Here is an 18719-nt window from a genome sequence, read left to right as displayed (position 1 = left end):
ATTGATTTTATTTATTTATTTATTTATTCATCTTTTTTGCTTACAAACTATAATTAATAATCAAAATAATGTGACCTCACTGGGGTTTCCCGTGCCGAGGACACTTAACAATATACTTTTTATAAATTACATTTGAGAATAAACAAAGAAGACTAACTTAAAAAAACAAAGATAATTAACAAATATTCAAAAAGTTTTAAAAACAAGGTATTTATGTACATCTATATTATTTATATTACAAATCACAAAATGAAAATAACAAAAACCTAACATAAGCTATACACTTGTGGAGCAGTTGATTCAATAGTGGTATGGGCGAATGAGACAATCCATTTTACTTCTACCTAGTTCCACTATCCATTTTTTTATGGCCTTTTTAAACATTTTCTCGTTACTAATTGTTTTTATAGATAGTGGAAGTAGGTTATAGATTTTAATTGAATAATACTCAAAATCCCTTTGTTCGAAAGTGGTTTTAGTTTATATTTGTTTAAGTTGTCTATGTGTTGAGGATCTAGTGATTATATTATTTGTACGTGATGTATTGTGGAGGTTATGTCTTTCATTAGAGTAAGAGTAGTTTTTGAATCTATAAGTGAGTATTGTTTTAGCGTATAATTGTTTTGGTGTCATAAGTTGTGATTTATGGAATATTTCTTCAGTAGATGTCTGTATCGGGACTCTGAGTATTATTTTAATTATGGATTTTTGCGCAACAAATACACTATTTAAAACTGTGTGACTCACACCACCCCAAATTTATTCCAAATGTATTCCTTGAAAATTCCCTCGTGTCTGTTACGAGTAAAATAAGCGTTTATCTAGACAAAATAATACATGAATATTTTACTTACCATTCACGGAGGTCGCGAACTGGAAATAGTTGGGGTATTTTTCAACCAATCTTTTGATAACATCTATCTGCTCCAAGGTGAGTTGTACCGCGTCTTTGTTTTGTGCTGAGCAAGGCACAAATGCCGACCAAAACTAGAACAAAACGGCTAATTATTAGTCTCAGCTTGGCTTTTGAATTTTAGTTTAAATGCTGGTGGCAAGGTTTCAAATTTAAGTCATTGAAATATTAACATATTACATTTTACAAAAGGGAATATAGAAGTCTCAGCATCCACAAGGGTTATGACCTGTCATTTTGTGGTTTAAGTGGTCATTTTAAACACTGTATAACATTCAACATTCTACCTATATTTAAACATCTACATTCCTTGGGCTTTTATTTAAAATAAAAAAACTTTGTAAATTTACCACACAAGAGTTTAATACATTAAAACAATTTAATTCCTTTGGCTCTTCTATCTGTTGACGTTTGTTAAGTTATTCCCTTCTGTAAAATGTTCTTCATGTCTGTTGTAAAATGTTAATATGAACAGCTTTCTAGGGGGTTGAATCCAGTCCTTGTTTACAAAAATTTGGACAAACTCAAAACATTGTTGATGAATCCACCTGGTCCAAAAAGAAGTATAACAATTGAAAAATATTTTCAGGCGTTGCCTAGTATGTAGGTGAAATAATTTAATCTCACTGCAACAATAAAGGTTTCAGCTATTTAATTTCACTAACATCAACAGATAGAAGAGCCAAAGGAATGTAGATGTTAAAATATAGGCCGAATGGTGAATTTTACACAATGTGTAATGTGGCCACATAATTCAGCCAATGACAGGTCATAAGCCCCGTGGATGTTTAGACTTCTATGTGAACTTCTGTAAAATGTTCTCCATGCCTGTTGTTATATGTCAATATTGACAGCTCCCTAGGGGATTGAATCCGGTCTTTGTCTACAAAAATTTGCACAAACTCAAAATATTGTTGGTCATTGGAATAATTATATGAGTCAATAAAAAATACGTAGGCACATAAATATTTATTTTGACTTATTTTATATTTTATTTTACATACATATATCTGTATGCGAGAGGTAAACTACAGTATCTCCAAAAACCCAACTTCTCAGTAAAGACAATTTAGAGATTTTTAATACTTTATTTTTAACATCTGCATTTATCAATGAGAATCTTAAATGAGTAAATTTGTTGTTTAATTTTTTTTTTATTTATTACTTTTTTTCATTGTCTTTATTCAATAGAATATACACATTATTACAATATTAATACATTATCAAGAAAACAAAGTATTTAAATATATTTTGTCCCGATAAACTATTCAATAACAGTTTGTCATCGGGCGCTCAGACATTAGTTTTTATTAATAATCAAATCAAAGAGTACATACATAATACTGTTTACTTGAAATTGAAGATATATTATTGATATACATTACAAAAACACACATTTAAAAAACATTGTGAGAACTGTATGTTTTCTGACTGTTCTGAACCTCTTATTGGGTGTAAGGTTGCAATAAAAAATAATTGAATTGTCTTTACCATTAAATAAATCAAAAGTTATGCTATTTACCACGTTAAAGAAAAGACAAAAAAAATTCGACCTAGTGATAACTCAATTTCATCATATTTGGAGTAACCGTAGTTAGTACATCTCGCATATTAATTATTTTTATAAGTATGATATTCTTGGTAGTGTATACACGTGTTTCAGGGCCAAATTGCAAAACATCTTAAAAAAAATATTTTTTTTAAATCTCGTTCTTTTAATAAAAAAATAAAAATTGAAAATGGAGAAAATCCTTAATGTCTCGAGCATCCCTTCCACAAACCCCTAACTAAACGCTGTCCTAGTCCACGTCCAGTGCGTATTATATCGTTGGTACAATATGTAGTTTTAGCTTTTTTTTCTTTTTAATGAAAAAAATCGATTCTCCGAAAAAATCATTCGGATATTTATATGATTGCGATATGGCCCTGAAAACTCGTTTAAAGTATGCATGTAAGTTATTTTTTACAAGCAGTAAACTGTAAAAATATTACGCTTCTGCTCGTCAGGTACACACCAGTAAAAAAAACAAGTTTAAACATATGTTTATCTGTCTGGAAATTAAATTTGAGACCTACAAAGCAATCTCCCTAGTCACTATACCACAAGATGGAAAAAAATAAATTTAACATCGTAACCATTTTTGTCAATGTAAACAACATTTTAGGTTAATTGCTTCATTGACAGGACAGAAAACAACTCCAACGCGCAACAAATCAGAAGATAAATATAAAATAATCAGCTTGGTCATGTTTCTGAAAAAGACTGCCAAATGATGTCCATAGTTAGAAAATTAGTTTGACCCTTTGATCCCTGGCGGTACAAATTTGTAATAGCGAAATAACTCATATATCTTTTAAATGAAAATTCATTTCATGCAACTAGTCACTCTCGGTATTTAATCATTTGTTAGTAGTTTCAGCCATTTCGAAGTAATCAATTCCAAAAAAGACTCCTGCAGTCTGATTCAAAGTTCACGATAATTTAACACGAACTCGTGTTAACAGAATACGGATATGTTTACGCTAGACGTAAAGCGCGGCCGTGTTAATTTCGCGTTTACTTGCGATAGCATGGACTCAATCAGACCGCATGGGATCAGTTTTGCGTAGAGCTGTCACCAAGAGATTTCGTAAAATTACTACTCCATTACAAACACCCATATTAAACATGTTATTATGATATAAAGTAAGGCGTTTTTATTCAATATTTTGTGCTTTTTTATTATCATGTTGGTCAGCACTATGCGAAAGAACTGATAAAAGTGTACTCGCATTTTTTTCTTTTGACTCAATAAAGCTCAGTTGAAATCAAGTGTGAGTTATTACTAGAGCCCTTACAGAGCACTGCAGATTAAATAAACACCTTGCTTTGAACAAAACTTCTAGAAGGAGTTTTTGCAGTGCAGATAAGGAAACGTCGAGGCACATTCTATGTGAATGTGATGTTTTACATCATAGAAGGAGCCGTATCCTCCGGGGACTACTGGTTAAACCTGAGAATGTTAAAGAGCACGGTACTTTACGGATCTGGGCCTGGAGAGAGAAATTTAGCAAAATGTAAACTCTCTCCTTCCACGCAGTAGCCACGCTCTTTATAGGCCTGGGCTTGGAGGGCGGCAAGAACTATTCACGGGGATCCGTCACAATAGATCAGATCTTTGCCGGTCGCAGCGATGCCAGGAGCTTGCATAGCACTGACCTCCACCCCTAAGAATAAGAATAAGAATATTGTTATCTGGAATATGGGACCCGAAGGGGTTTGAAGCAGCTTATAGATTATTTTCCTGTTTGCGAGTTCGATGAAGTATTAGAAGATGGTTTAGTTTTTGTTTTTGTGACAAGATATATCCGTAATGCCAAGGCCGTTCTTTCTATATTGTTGTTATTGATTTATTATTTTTAATATTTTGGTCGATTTGAGAACCGTTAAATTATTTATTTTTTAAATATTGAGTTATTTTTATTACTGTTGAAAAGCTGTTCTTTCTTTTAAGAAATGAAAGGAGAATCAAATGAAGAAAAAGAGAAGAAAGTTTTTAACAACAATATAATATAGTTTTTTTTAATTTTATTTATGTGATGTATATTTTTTTCGAATCGTATTTTTCATGTTGTATAATACTGTACCGTGAAAGAATACACCACGGGAGTCACAATCAACAAAATGTTCAGGAAACAGTTCAGATTTTGTGATTGTGCAATTTTCAAAATATCATAACTTTTGAACCAAATGAGATAATTTCAATATATAAAGAACTTTCAAAATAAAGTAGTTGTTATTTGGATAATTATAATAAATTTTCAAATTACGTATCTGGTGCGACACTGATGTTTTTTGCATTAAAATAAAGTTGGTTTATTTTTTTTATTTCAACTTAAAAAAAGTATTTTTACGACGAATGTGGACTTCGGTATTTTATTCAAGTATTGTATAGGTTCTGAGTTTATACACTATATATGTTTGTTAACTATAAATATGTATGTAAAACTTTTGGTTTCTCAAATAAAATAAAATAGCTTATTGCGACGATTTCTGCAATTTTAACTTAAAAACGGCAAAAAATAGACTCCCGCATTTTATCATCTGTAGAACACTTGTAGTTTCACTGTTAACAAATACATATCGACGCTGGAAAGGAAAAATTTACCATGCGACATGTAGCAATTTTATGGAAGTTCCAATCAAAGTGCTTTTATTTTCAATTAATTAAAAATCTCGAATTTAACATTTTTATTCAAATCTTTATTGAATCACACCAACACAATACGTTTGTCTGAGATTTTTACATTAATTGAACAAAAATAAATAAAAAAATTGAAAGGAAAATGTCACTTGCTACGAATACCGAAAAAAAAATTATGTGGATTTAGAAAAAATAATTGCATTTTTAAAATCAATATGGGTATTTTGAAAAAATGTTTTAATACATTACGTTAATTTTTTTTTTTTTTTTTAATCTCTACAAGGACGCAACATGTTTGAATTGATAATTGTGACGTCAAGGTTTGTGATGATGTTCTATTTAAACTTAAACGGTCACACATAACGTTGAAAATTTAGACGAATTGTGACGTATTTGGGGCATGGCCAATGCAATGGACCATTATCTTGGAAATTCAAAATAACGAATTTAAAATATTTTTTATGCGAAGTACTAAGAAGTTATAAAAAGTTTTTTTTTACTCAACAGTATTTCATAGACCCTTATTTGTTTAAAATTGTAACAAAAAAAGTGATATTTCCCTATTGGGCTCTTCTGCAAAATTGCTACACGTCGCTTGGTAAAATTTTCCTTTCCAGCGCAAATACATAATTCTTCGTATGAATGAATTTTTTAAATATATAAATATAAAAGCAAACGTTTGAATGTTTTTAATATTTACTATATATTTAAAAATTCAAAAAAATACTCGAACATACTAAAAATACCTTTTTATAGGAATACAATTAAAATGAAACAAAAATAAATTAAAATAGTAACATAAACGTATAAAAAAGACACGAATTATGTAGGTACCTAGAGAATATTCTATTAAAATTTTTACCAATAATCTTTTAAGCAATGTCTTAAAAAGATAGTTAAAAAATCATTTGTTTTATTTTATATGATAAGAAATACGTGGGTGTGGATTTTTTAAAAATACGATTAAAAATAATGTTTGGTACCTGTGCTCCCATCATTCCTGCCCGTAGTCGAGGCAGATCTGTGTGGGAGTATTTTGACTTGGACCACGGCTCAACAATGGTTAAATCTTGATCCAAGTCGAATTCGTTTAATTCGTTTCTCATAAACTTCCGAAGATTCCACGGTAAGTCGTTGTGCCTACGAACAAAGAAAAATAAAGAATCAAACACTTGTGACAAATAAAAACAACTTTCATAATTGAGTATACAAAACAGTATTAGATATAATCTCCAGTAATAACGCTTTACCGCTTATAGAGTCGCTATATGCACAAATACCATTCTAGGATTAACAATCACGAAATTAGCTACAGTTTGCAGCTAAACAATGGGCCGTAGGTTCTCAGGTAGGTCGAAAATTGCCAAATTGGTATGGGTTTGAATTGTAATTACTTTTGAATATACCTTTGATTTTATTTCCTTGAAATAGACGTATTATTAATTTATTATTGTAAGTTTATTAAATTTTTATTTATTTATTGATAAACCATTACAGATTAACAAAATAATTGACAAAATAATAATTTCATTAAACAAAATAATTTTTCTTTTTTAAAATTCATATTTGTCAATGATTATATTTTTAAAATCTTTTGTAAAGGTTGTCTGAGTCTTTTGTTTAGTTTCGTCTGATTGTTAATTGTGTAATGAAAGTCCCTGGTTTATTAGTTTCGACTGTCCTCGTTTCGTTTAGAATGTTGTTTTAATATATGGTCCTCATATTCTCGTATTGTGTCTCTATGTTTACTGAAATTTTTGGAAGTTTTAGTTCTTCGTCTATAAATACATTAGCGGCTAATTTATAAATATATAAGGATTCTTGCTGAAAAAGTTCAGTTGTATTTAATTGTTTGGTTTGTTTAAAGAGTTTTTTTGCTGCTGTTAGGTAAAGAAGGTCATATATTGACTCTTATATTATATTTTGCTGTCTTTGTATTAAATTTATATCATTTAGATTTTCTGTTTCCCATTATAGTTGAGTATAACATACATACTTCATACATTAGAATTTTTTCGATTTTTGGTACAAAGTTATTAATTTATATATATTTTTTTATTTTTGTAACAACGAAATTTCATAATATTTATGAGCAAAGCTAAGTACAGTGATAAAACCATCACGTACACTTCTGTTGTTAAACGAAAAACCAAACCGAAAATTTTCAAAGCTTTTTTTTTCTATCTTGCGATAGAGCAAAATGAAACATTTATAAACGGGCAGCGCGTTACTCTGAGAATGATTAATATTTTAATGAAATTTTATCAGCATGCGAAGAATGTTTAGCAGGTGAAATAATGATTTTAAAACTAATGCTGATATTTCACTTTAACTTTTGTATACTCCATTGTTTTGTATTACTGCTAAATATAATACGAATAATTTACTTTCCGCATCCAATTTTATAATAAATAAAGGAACTGCATTAGTACACCAATAGCAACGTATCTTGATCATTTAACTTACATTGTATGGATGGGTGCGCGAGAATTGATTTGAGGTTAAAAAAAAAAGATGGATTACAAATGAAGTTACTTATTGAATAGATACACACGAGTTACATCCTTACAATTTTGTACAGAAGGAATTTACAATAGCAAATAGGAGCTGGCGGACGGGCGGCAAGAAAAGCCAAAATAAAATGTGCATATTATTTCGCTGCACGACGTTTAATTACTCGTCCGAGCTGATGTTGCGTCGGGTGATGCGTTGCGGGCCAAAACGGTGTTTGGCCCTGTCAACTGTACGGCTTGATGGTGATGTCCTCTACAACATGAAGGTAAAATGACCAGTATTTCACTTCAGGTGCCAGTCGTTGATGAAAAATACTATTGAATCACGTGCACTTTTGATTTTAAGTTTATTTTTATTGACGTAGTACAAAGTATTAGCAATATATTGTGTGAGTGAAGAAGTTTTGATTTTAGCAATATTTATAATTCAGAGACTTATTTGAACAGTTTGCAACTATTAATTTAGTGAAAAACTTTGATATATAAGAGAGATTATCACTTCCTCTCACTTCTGTTCAATATACTCCATAGTCCTAACGCTCCTATATACTTGCGTGAAAAATTTCAACGCTTATTATTCATGGTTTATCTCTTCGTTCTAATTCTCAAAGCACTCTTAATACCCATCCACAATTCCTCTTTCTTCTCTAACTTATATAGTGTCCATGCGGCTCGACTGTGGAATCATCTCCCATCCACCATCAAAGATGTTACTACCTTATCTCTGTTTAAATCACTTACTTTCTTTTCCTTAATCTCTCCTCCTTTCCTCATTTCTCTTTTTTCCTTTTTCCCATTGAGTAATACTTTTGATTTAAGGTAATTTATTACGTTTATTTCTATTTTTATAAATCTTTGGCTTTTTAATTATCGAATATGTTCTGTAACTTGAATTATAAAAATAAAATTTTTATTTTATTGGTCGGTTGAAAGAAATTGCCATTTGGCAATAAGCTCGCCAATGTACAAATAACATTATGTACAAAAAGTTAAATAAATAAATAAGTTGACTTACAAACTTGGACTTGGCCGATTTTCGCTGTATGCTCAAAATATAATATATTTGGTTGTAAATACGCAGGGGTTTACAGAGTACTCGTACATGCGTATTGATGTATGTATGTAAATTACTGAATGCCATGAGTTAGTTCATATTGTTTTGGAATCTGATTCCCTTATCCGATTCCAATTGGATCCTAGTTGTGTTAATATGATTGTGATGAAGCATAGAGAAAAACGTCGCATTCAATTAAGTATCGGCGATCTTGAAGACAAGATTGAGAATCAATGGATTTGGCCTAACAAAAGTTCAGTTGTTAATTACATTATTCCTAAAATTTCTTCTCCTTCTTCGTCTCTTTGTAAATCTGTTGCTCTGTTCTTTTCAGACTACTCAGTCTCCGGTTATGAGGCCCAACTATATTTCCATCGTTTAGGGGGTCTTCCAGGTGGCAATTATTTAGCTGCTGTGGACTCCAGTCTATCGCTGCATATGTTATTAATGCGGTCTCCCCAGAATCTTCTATGGAATCTGCTCTTGTACAAATATCTTCAATTTGGCACGTTTCCAGGAAGTCATTTCTAACCCGGTCGCACAGAGTTTTTTTGGTAATCAATCTGAGTACCCTCATTTTTATATTCTTAGCAGCTTATTTGTTCTTGTGGTATTCCCTCGTGTTTCGACAGCACGTCATGAGAAGATGGGTTTCACACACTTGCAACTTGATATATTGATTATTAGTCAAAAATTATTTTATGCCTCTAAAGTTGTCTTGATGATATGAATAAATTTTTATTTATAAACTGAAACAGACATATCGAACCTTTGTGATACAAGATGGAATTTGTAAAACATACGTTGCAAGTCGTCTTTAGATTCAGATACTATTGCCGCATCATCTTCGTAATATTTAATATTGAAGACCTTGTTGCCCCAGTCCAGGGCCGGCAACATCTTCCATTATCTCGTCAATTATGAGGTTGAAAAGAAAGGGACTCAAACTATCTCCCTGTATAATATCACTGCTTGCTCCATTTTCTAAGACAATTCATTGTAAGCTTAGACTTTTGCCTTACAGTTGGATAATCATAGCTTATGGATCAGATTTCTCTCTTTCCAAAAGTATCCCCATGGCATTTTTTAGAAACACTCTGTAAACGCCTTAGTGAGATCAACAAAACATAATATGTTTGCTTAACAAATTACAACAGGGATTGAAAATACCCTAAAAAAGGGAATATGAAAGTCGAGGCATTTACAAGGCTTATGACTTGTCATTGGCTGGTTTAAGTGGCCACTTTACAAACTGTGTAACATTTACCATTTTGCCTGTTTAATTGTTGACAGTGTTTAAACATCCAAATTTCTTAAATTCTTTAATTTGTTGATTTTAGTGAAGGTAAAGAGCTGAAACTATTATTGTTGTGAAGAGATTCATCTGACTGAATTATTTCACATACTAGGCAACGCCAGAAAGCGATTTTCAAAATGTTTAACTTATTCTTGTACCAGTTGGTTTTATTACAATATTAGAGTTTGTATACATGTTTGTAGACAAAATACTGGATTTCACCCCCTCGGGAGTCATTAAGATTAACAAATTACAACTTGTATGTATGCTTTTTGTTGAATCCAAAAGATTTCTTCTTTAGTTATCTGAGGATGAAGATTGTATCGGTAGTGGAAAGATTCCACATGCAACCCTGTTGCTCTGCTTTATTGGCCATCCTTTGTTCTAGTCTTGCTGTAATAATACTTCTAACAAGGATATACTTCGAGTGTTTTTAGGGCTTTTCCTTTCACATTTCTTAAAAATTGGTGTTATGATGCTTGTTCTCCACGTTCTCCACTCCTGTGGTATGGCAGATAAAGTTTTATTGATAGTAGAAGTGAATGATGAACCTGATGCTGCAAAAAAATAAATATAACCTTCGGTCAAAGAGGATTGACCTACTACTCGGTGAAAGTGTGCAATTTACTTCCATTATCCATAAGAACATTTAGTAAGTTCTCAAAATATAAAATTGCTATTAAGAAATGGATAGTAGGGTGTCCCAGAAAAATTAAAGTTTTATTTTTTCAATGCATACCCTCTAATTTTGTGTGAATGATATCAAAACACTTATAAATAAAATTTCACATAAATTGAATAACGGCAACCCGTGCCGACTTGCATCGGAACTTGTCAGAACTTACATAGTACGGCGCGCGCGAACTAAGTGTTAATGTGCGTATTATATCGTGTTTGTTTTTATTAGTGAACGCATTGTTTTCGTTGTGTCAACATGTCTGTGGAGTGACGCAGTTCTAAAAAGGAAATATTTTTGGTTGGGGATATAAAACATCAAATTACAGGTTCTAAACTTCCCTCTAATGGACAAGTGCTGGCGGTTTTATTTTTAATATTCGCAAAGTCAATTTAAGCGTCAATGAAAGTGCAAATCGTACTATTCGTGAGTGCATTATTTATTTGGAAAAGGCACGTATACCGACTAAATCTTTACCTAATTGTGCTAAGAAACTTGTAGTCAAGATTGGAGAAACTTGCAAAAAGATGCAAACAAAACTAAGGATGTGTTTGAGCAGCGTCGACAAGAATTTGTTACAAATACAAAAAAAATGTTTGATATTGCACATGCCGATGCGCTTCAATTAATAAAGATAAGATTTTCTTACAAAAGCAGAGAGAGGTATCAGTTAAGTATGAGAGATTCTGTCTTTATTATTGAAGCAACTATTGAAGCACTTGGCCACAACACTGACGAATTTCCTATAAGCAAGTCCTCCATCCAAAGAATTCGTACAGAAAAGCAAAAACAGCGCGCATAAGCTATAAAACCTCATTTTCAAAACGATGTACTAGATACTGTAACTGTCCACTAGGATGGAAAACTATTGCCAGCTTTAGATGTACGCAAATCTAAAGAGGAACGTCAACCAATCGTTATTTCATACGATAATAAAGAACAACTTATTGCTGTGCCAAAATTAGAAAACTAATCGGGAAGCGAACGGGCAGAAGCAGTTTGGAATGCTATTGTTGACTGGAATCTTGAAAATAAAGCACAGATCCTCTGTTGTGATACTACTGCTTCTAACACAGGCAAAATTAATGGTGCATGTGTACTTCTCGAACAGAAATTGAACAGAGAAATGTTGATTTTTGCTTGCCGCCATCACATCTACGAATTGGTACTAAAAGCTGTATTCGAAGCCAAAATCAGCCAAGTCACTACAAGTCCCGATATTTCTTTATTCAAAAATTTCATTTCGATCAAACTGGAAAAACATCAATGTAGAGAAGATACAAAGCCACAAAGAAACGCTATTACATCTGAACGATTCTAAAATTGATGAACTTTTAGAGTATTACAGAACTAAATTGACTAAAGAAATTGTAAGAGATGACTATCGAGAGTTAATAGAGCTCCGCATAATATTTCTTGGCGGAGATAAATTTAATGAATTTAAAATTCGGCCTCCAGGCGCCATGCACCAAGCAAGATGGGTGGCGAGAGCTATTTATTCATTAAAAATATCGTTGTTTAGCTCTCCATTCAAAATGTCAAATAAGGACAAAACAGCTCTATTAGACGTCTGCCTGTTTATCGCGACATCCTATATCAAGCCTTGGCTGCAATGCACTTTAGCGGTAAAAGCGCCCTACCAGGACTTGTGCTTTTTGAAGGCTGTGAAGGCATACGAAATGGTTGACAAAACTTTATCAAAAGCGGTTATACAGAAGTTTTGCCAGCATTTGTGGTATTTAGCAGACAAAGTGTCTATCTTGTCTCTATTTGACGATGATATTAACCAAGAAAGTAAGGAAAAAATAGTTGCTAATTTGGCCAAAGAAAATCCATCGGTTCACAATAAACGCTACATTCCATCGAGAGAAGAACTTAGCGGACCTCTTTTCGAAAAAAACATCGATCACTTTGTTTCCATAAACAGCAGATCCTTTTTCAGGCGACTCAAAATTGATGACAGTTTTCTCATGGAGTGTCCTACTTCGTGGCCTGCTAATGCTTTGTTTCAACACGCTAAAATGAAGGTGCAGTCACTGAAAGCAGTTAATGATACGGCTGAAAGAGCTGTTAAGTTGATGCAAGACTTTCATGGCTTCATCACAGTGGACGAGGAACAAAAACAATATTTACTACGTTGCGTACAAGAACACAGAAAAGTACATACTGACTGTAAAAAAACAAACCTTAAAAATAAAATTTAATTAATAATTTCCTTTAAATAATTAATATGTATAAATCATAATAAATATGATACAATAATCAAAGTACCATTGTTTTATTTACAAAATAAATATTAAGTTAAAATATTCCCCTATGGTTTCCATACAAACTTTTATATTCAAAGTTTGACATCAAGTCGGCACGGGTTATCGCTATCCGATTTCATTAATATTTATTATTTCAGTTATTAAGGTACAAATGGAAAAAAATAAAATGGTATGCGTGTCTCAATCTGTAAAAAAAAAAAATGCCCTTATAGTCTGGGACACCCTAATGGATAGTGGAGGTGGGTTGCGCACGGATCGATGAGTGGATCAAGCCAAATATGTAAAATGTATGCACTGTTTATAAATTGTATTAGTAAGTCTATATAAATTGGTCATGTTTTTTATGAATATTTTTATAATATTGTTTATTATGTTAATTATAATTAGGTTTATTTGTTTAATTACGTTTTTTTATTGTTTTTATTTTGTTAACTTTGTTAAATAGCTAATCTTATGCATGTTTCACATTTTGTAAAATGTTTCCCTCGGCACGGGACACCCCAGTGAGGGAACATTATTATGTATAAAAAAAATAATACAAACAACGTAAAAGTATAAATAAATAAAATAAATATTAGAAATAATGTAGGGGGATTGTATTCATTTCTGTAAATGAATAGTGGCTAAAATTTTACATTTTCAATCCAAGTTAACATTTCTGCTGTCATAAATGAAATTCAGAAAATGTATCTAGGTAACACGATTAAAATACCAAAACACGCTAAAATTATTTTATGAAAATAAATAAGTGAAACAATTTTTATACATTATGCAATACTTAATCTGTGTCCGGGAGAGTGAAGATTAGAATTATTTATGTGAAATAGAACCAGAATCCTGGACGAGTGTTTTTGTCTCGATGGCTACTCTCAGGTAAAATTCTGGAAAAGAAAAACGAGTGGAGATAAATCCACCAGAGTTAAATAGTGGTTGACGCGATTATCTATCACAACTAAGGTCCTGGGTTCGATTTCTGGTAGTGTGGACATGAAATATTGATTTAAAAGAAAAATAAAAACATGTATCAAATATGTAATTATATTGAACAATAAAAAAAGGTTATTAATTGATTTGTTGTTTATTTTGTAAAACTACATTTTTACCTACCTATAAAACACAACATTAAAATACCAGAAATCAAACACTGATTTGATTATTTTACTTTTACAAATATGAATTCAAATTTTTTGTGACATTTGTTTATTTTTTACTAAAATACCTTGAACTATGTATATAACTATGTAAGGACATTCAATCCATCTAATCTTCATTTTTGTTTAAAAATGCCCTAACAAGGCGAAACTAAAGTCACAAAAAAAATTGTATTCATATTTGTAAAAATAAAATAAAGATTTCAGTAGACTCAAATCAGTGTTTGATTTCTTAAATAAAAAAAAGGGTTGTTTAGACTGAAATATTTCTGAATATTTTTGCCGCCTGAAGCTTAAGAATGATCCTATTACCTTCACGTAGATTATAAAAATGCGGTGCATTAGGTTTTCACATACAGTGCCTTATGCATTGTTGGGTGCAAAGAGCAGAATCATGATGATAGTTATACCATTGGAGTTGAAAATATCCACTCAAAATAATTGTTAGATTTTTAACGATATTCTGCAATTGTGAAAATACCCTATTATATTAATTTATGTGTTAGCATTATTTGCACATAAAGGAAAGTTAGTCAAAAGTTACAGTATTTAAAGAGGATGTGAGATTACTGAGTGCTCAGTAAATGTAAACTATGAAAGTCTTGAGCAAGTAGGAGAATTCGTGAATTTCAGAAGCTTGTTTTCAAGAGAAGGAAGAGTCGAAAAATATGTTAAAAAGAGAGTGAATGCGGACAGCAAAATTAACGGCGCACTGAGCACAATAATTGCAAATAAAAAGATGATGATCGAAGCTAGACTGGCAGTCGACTACGGGGTTTTAGTTCCAATAGATACACATATTTGGATGTAAAACATAGAACTGGCAGAAGAAGAATGAAAGCAGACTGAATGCGGTCGAAATGCAGTCACTGATTACGACTGATAAAAATAGGCAAGAATGCAAATTTAAGATAGGTGTAATTGATTAAAAAAGGGTCACTTAGAGTGTTTGGTCATGAAGAAGGAAGGGAAGACGAAATAATGGTAAAATATGGTAACGTAAGACGTGGCAAGCCGAGCACAAAAGACGCGGCGTAATCAGATAAATCATAATCTCAATTCTGGTCATGTCAAAAGCAGCCACAATTGAAAGGCATGTATTGGATATCAATATATGACGGAATAAATGATGAAATCAGGTGAGAGTCTAAATTTGAGTCAGGTATAATTGATAGGTTTAAGAAAGGGTCTCTCAGATGGTTTGGTCGAATAGAATAGACGGATGACGAAAAAATGGTATAACTGGTATACATAGCGAGAATAACGAATGAAGACGATCAAGGAAGACGTGGCATGATCAGATAAACCAAAATCTTAAGTCTGGTTATTTCAAAAGCGGCAGAACCGAAGGGCATGTACGATAAAATGTATAAATGAGGAAGAAGCTAGGGATGTTTGTCAGGATAAACGTGTGTGGCGGTCCATCATTTCTGCATTCCCTACGGGGATATGGCGTGATGGTAATAGTAGTAGTAGCAAAAAGTGAATTTTAGAATTAGTTTTGAAATTATATTAATTTCTAAAAATAAATGCTCGCTGAAAAATTTTTTTTTCAGCCCAAGTTGACATTAAGCTTAAACCGCTGGTTGTGTTTTCAATAAATGACAAAATAATATTAACGTTGGGGAATTAAAAAAATTCTTTGATGGTTAAATACGACGGAAGAAAACTCCCTTTGGAACGGAATAAAACGGAAACTACATGAATATTTCCGTGAAGTAAATTAAAAAATGTCAACGAAATTTATTGCAACAGGGAGGAAAAACATTTCTGAGTAGCGAATATGGAAGTCTACGTATTTACAGAGCTTATGACCTATTATTGGCTTGTTTAACTGGCCACATTCTACCTTGAGAAACACGCATAATTCCGCCTATGTTTGAACATGTCGACATTATTAACCACGAACGAACATACAACAATATTTCTCCTATTGTATATGTATTATTTCGTTGTAATTTAATTCACTTACTCACAAAATTTCAATCTAAAATTTTGTCAGAAATTTTCAAATCTTTGTTCGCAAGTGTATCAGATACTTTAAGATCAGATTGAACCCCTTTAGGCTAATTAAAGACGATACTAAAAAAAAATGCAACACGATTAAATTACAATGGGTGGACTTTTAAGAGTATGCATTGCTAAATGTTATTGAATATTTATATATAACCACTTACCGATTTTTTTTGTGTCTACTGATTTCGAGACGAACCCGTCTTTTTGTCAGGACACTGAATAAACTAACACGCAAATCCCATTGTAAACCTTCAACATATTTATTGGACAACATATAAAATCAATTTGCTGATTTGAAACCTCATAATTTTATAAGACATGTTAGTGTAATCTGCTATGTGGTTTCAAAACAATTTTTTGGGTTTATATTTTTATGCAACAACTATGATGTATGGTGAGATTAGCATGTTAGTTTAATTAGTGTCCTGACGAAGAGACAGGTACGTCTCAAAACCGGTAGACATGAAAAGTAGGCAAGTGGTTGAATACAAATATTTAATCACATTTAGTAAAATATTTGACCCCAAAGTAAATGCTTTACATATTAAAAATATGATATTTATTGTAACATAATTATTTTATATTGTTTTTATTTATTTAATGGCAAAAGCACTGATCACCACGAAACCAAATTATCTCCATTAAATTTTCCTTTGCAGGTTATCTGTGAGTAGCCGCTATATAAATTTTAACCAAATACAAAAAAAAATTACAATCCATTCTAATTTTAATTTAATTTTTAGAAACATTAACATTCTATCACTTCTTCTCAATATTTTAAATAATCCTATTTCAAATATTTATTTAAGAGAGCTCTTCCAGCCTCTATCACACCACGGACTATCTCTTCGTTCTCGTTACGAGATAACCCTTTTAATACACTTTCATCGCTTTAATTTTCTTGCCTCCTCTTTCACAGCAGTAGCTGCTCGATTGTAGAATAATCTACCCACTAATGTTAGAGACGCCTCTTCTTTATTAACATTCAAGTCAATATTAAAATGTCATTATCTAAATATTTAAGATGTTCCTTTATCTTTCTTCTTTCCTTCCCATTTTCACTCCTCTTTTTATAGTATAGTGTTATTTTTTTATATTTTTAATCTTTGTTTTTAATTTTGTATAAAATCGTAAGATTCAAAATGTCCATGTACTTGTAATTTTCTCAAACAGAACGGTTTGGGTAGGTAGGAAATTGCTTGAAGGCAATATGCTCGCCCTAATATGTATATAAAGAGTTGAATAAATAAACAAATTCATTATTTTAAGGTGCCATGTGAATTTTTACGATACCAAATGAAATGGGCCATAGGAAGTTGATAAAGATACAGAGAGCTTCATATTGAAATGAATTTGGAAGCCTAAACATTTACAAGCCTTATAAAATTTAAACGATCCCAATATTTTTATAAAATCAAGCGCTAGTTATTGAGCAGTCAATCAATATAAATATTCAGAATGATGGCCGAGTGATAAAAGGAGTCACTCACTAGAGATCAAACTCAGAATAGAGATGTCACGAGACTGCTTTATCAGGATGCGTGTCCAACTTTGAAGTAAAAACTTTAATTTAAACCTACAATGCGTATTGCACGATGTTACCTCTTTTCAGTACTGTTTTACAGCACATTACACATGTAATGTGTATAGGCGTTTCTTCATCTGCACTGCAGAACCTATATCTAAAAGTTTTGGAAAGGTTCATTTTAGCAAGGTGTTTGTTCAATCTGCAGTGCCCTGTAAGGGATCTAGTGATAACCCTCACTAATTAAAAAGCTAACAAACAAAACTTAATAACTAAACTAAATAACTAAACCAAGTAACTAAACTAACTTGATTAACTAAATAATTAAGCTAACTAACTAAACTAACCAACTGTGAAAGATTTAGCTCATGTCAAATTTTTGAGAAACTTGTGTAACATGCGTTGTAAATCACCTTCTGATTCTGTCGCTATAATTGCACAATCTGAGTAGCACGTGATGTCATCGACTTTATCTCCCTCAGTCCTAGATTTGCTACTTCCTTCATTCTGTATTCTTTTTTTTCTATTCTATATAAATCTAATCATATTATATTATATTTAAATATTCTAAATAAAAGTCGGCCTCGTGATGTAATGGTCAGCACGTTTGCCTACCATGCTAGATGTCTCGGGTTCGATTCCTGACATGGATATATTTAACTATGACGTCATAATGAAGGTGTGTTACTTTAGTACGTAGATATGTGTACCGTGGCGTACGCGTCCCCTTAGAACATATGGATGTACCTACCCAAAACTTGAAGGTATGGGGTCAGTAGTGTATCTTCGTAATCGTTTGGGAGAATTTATCTTCAACTATATAATCATGGTGAAGGTATGACGTCCTCAACTTCCTATTGTAATCGCGGCCCCGTTCTCAAAATCATTTGAATAAATTCATGGCAGTAAATTATTTTTTTTCCACTATAAGTTTCGACTAAAAAATTAAATTCACATTCAACGAATCACTTCGTAAAGCGCCCATAAATTATATTATGAAAATAACAATAATGCTTTCAAAAATATTTTGAATTTGTCCAAATTTTTGTAGACAAGGACTGGATTTAACTCCCTGGGGATTATAATAGAAATGAAGAACATTTAAGAGAAAGTAATATGG

General features: G+C 31.8%; 1 protein-coding gene across 1 annotated transcript in view; it reads right to left on the bottom strand.

The window, feature by feature from the left end:
* Nucleotides 1–18719, bottom strand: part of LOC148284817 (dipeptidase 1-like) — a 134780-nt gene that overhangs the window by 93940 nt on the left and 22121 nt on the right. The window contains exons 3-4 of the mRNA XM_088234741.1: nucleotides 6081–6237; nucleotides 855–987 (exon numbers count right to left, since the gene is read on the bottom strand). Coding sequence (XP_088090867.1) covers nucleotides 855–987; nucleotides 6081–6237 — 290 coding nt within the window. The remainder of the gene's footprint in view (nucleotides 1–854; nucleotides 988–6080; nucleotides 6238–18719) is intronic.

This window comes from Micrasema longulum, unplaced genomic scaffold (genome assembly GCF_059751315.1).
Source record: "Micrasema longulum isolate JH-2025_06_02 unplaced genomic scaffold, ASM5975131v1 h1tg000087l, whole genome shotgun sequence".
In the NCBI taxonomy this organism is placed as follows: Eukaryota; Metazoa; Arthropoda; class Insecta; order Trichoptera; family Brachycentridae; genus Micrasema; species Micrasema longulum.
This window is presented reverse-complemented; position numbering and strand designations above follow the sequence as displayed.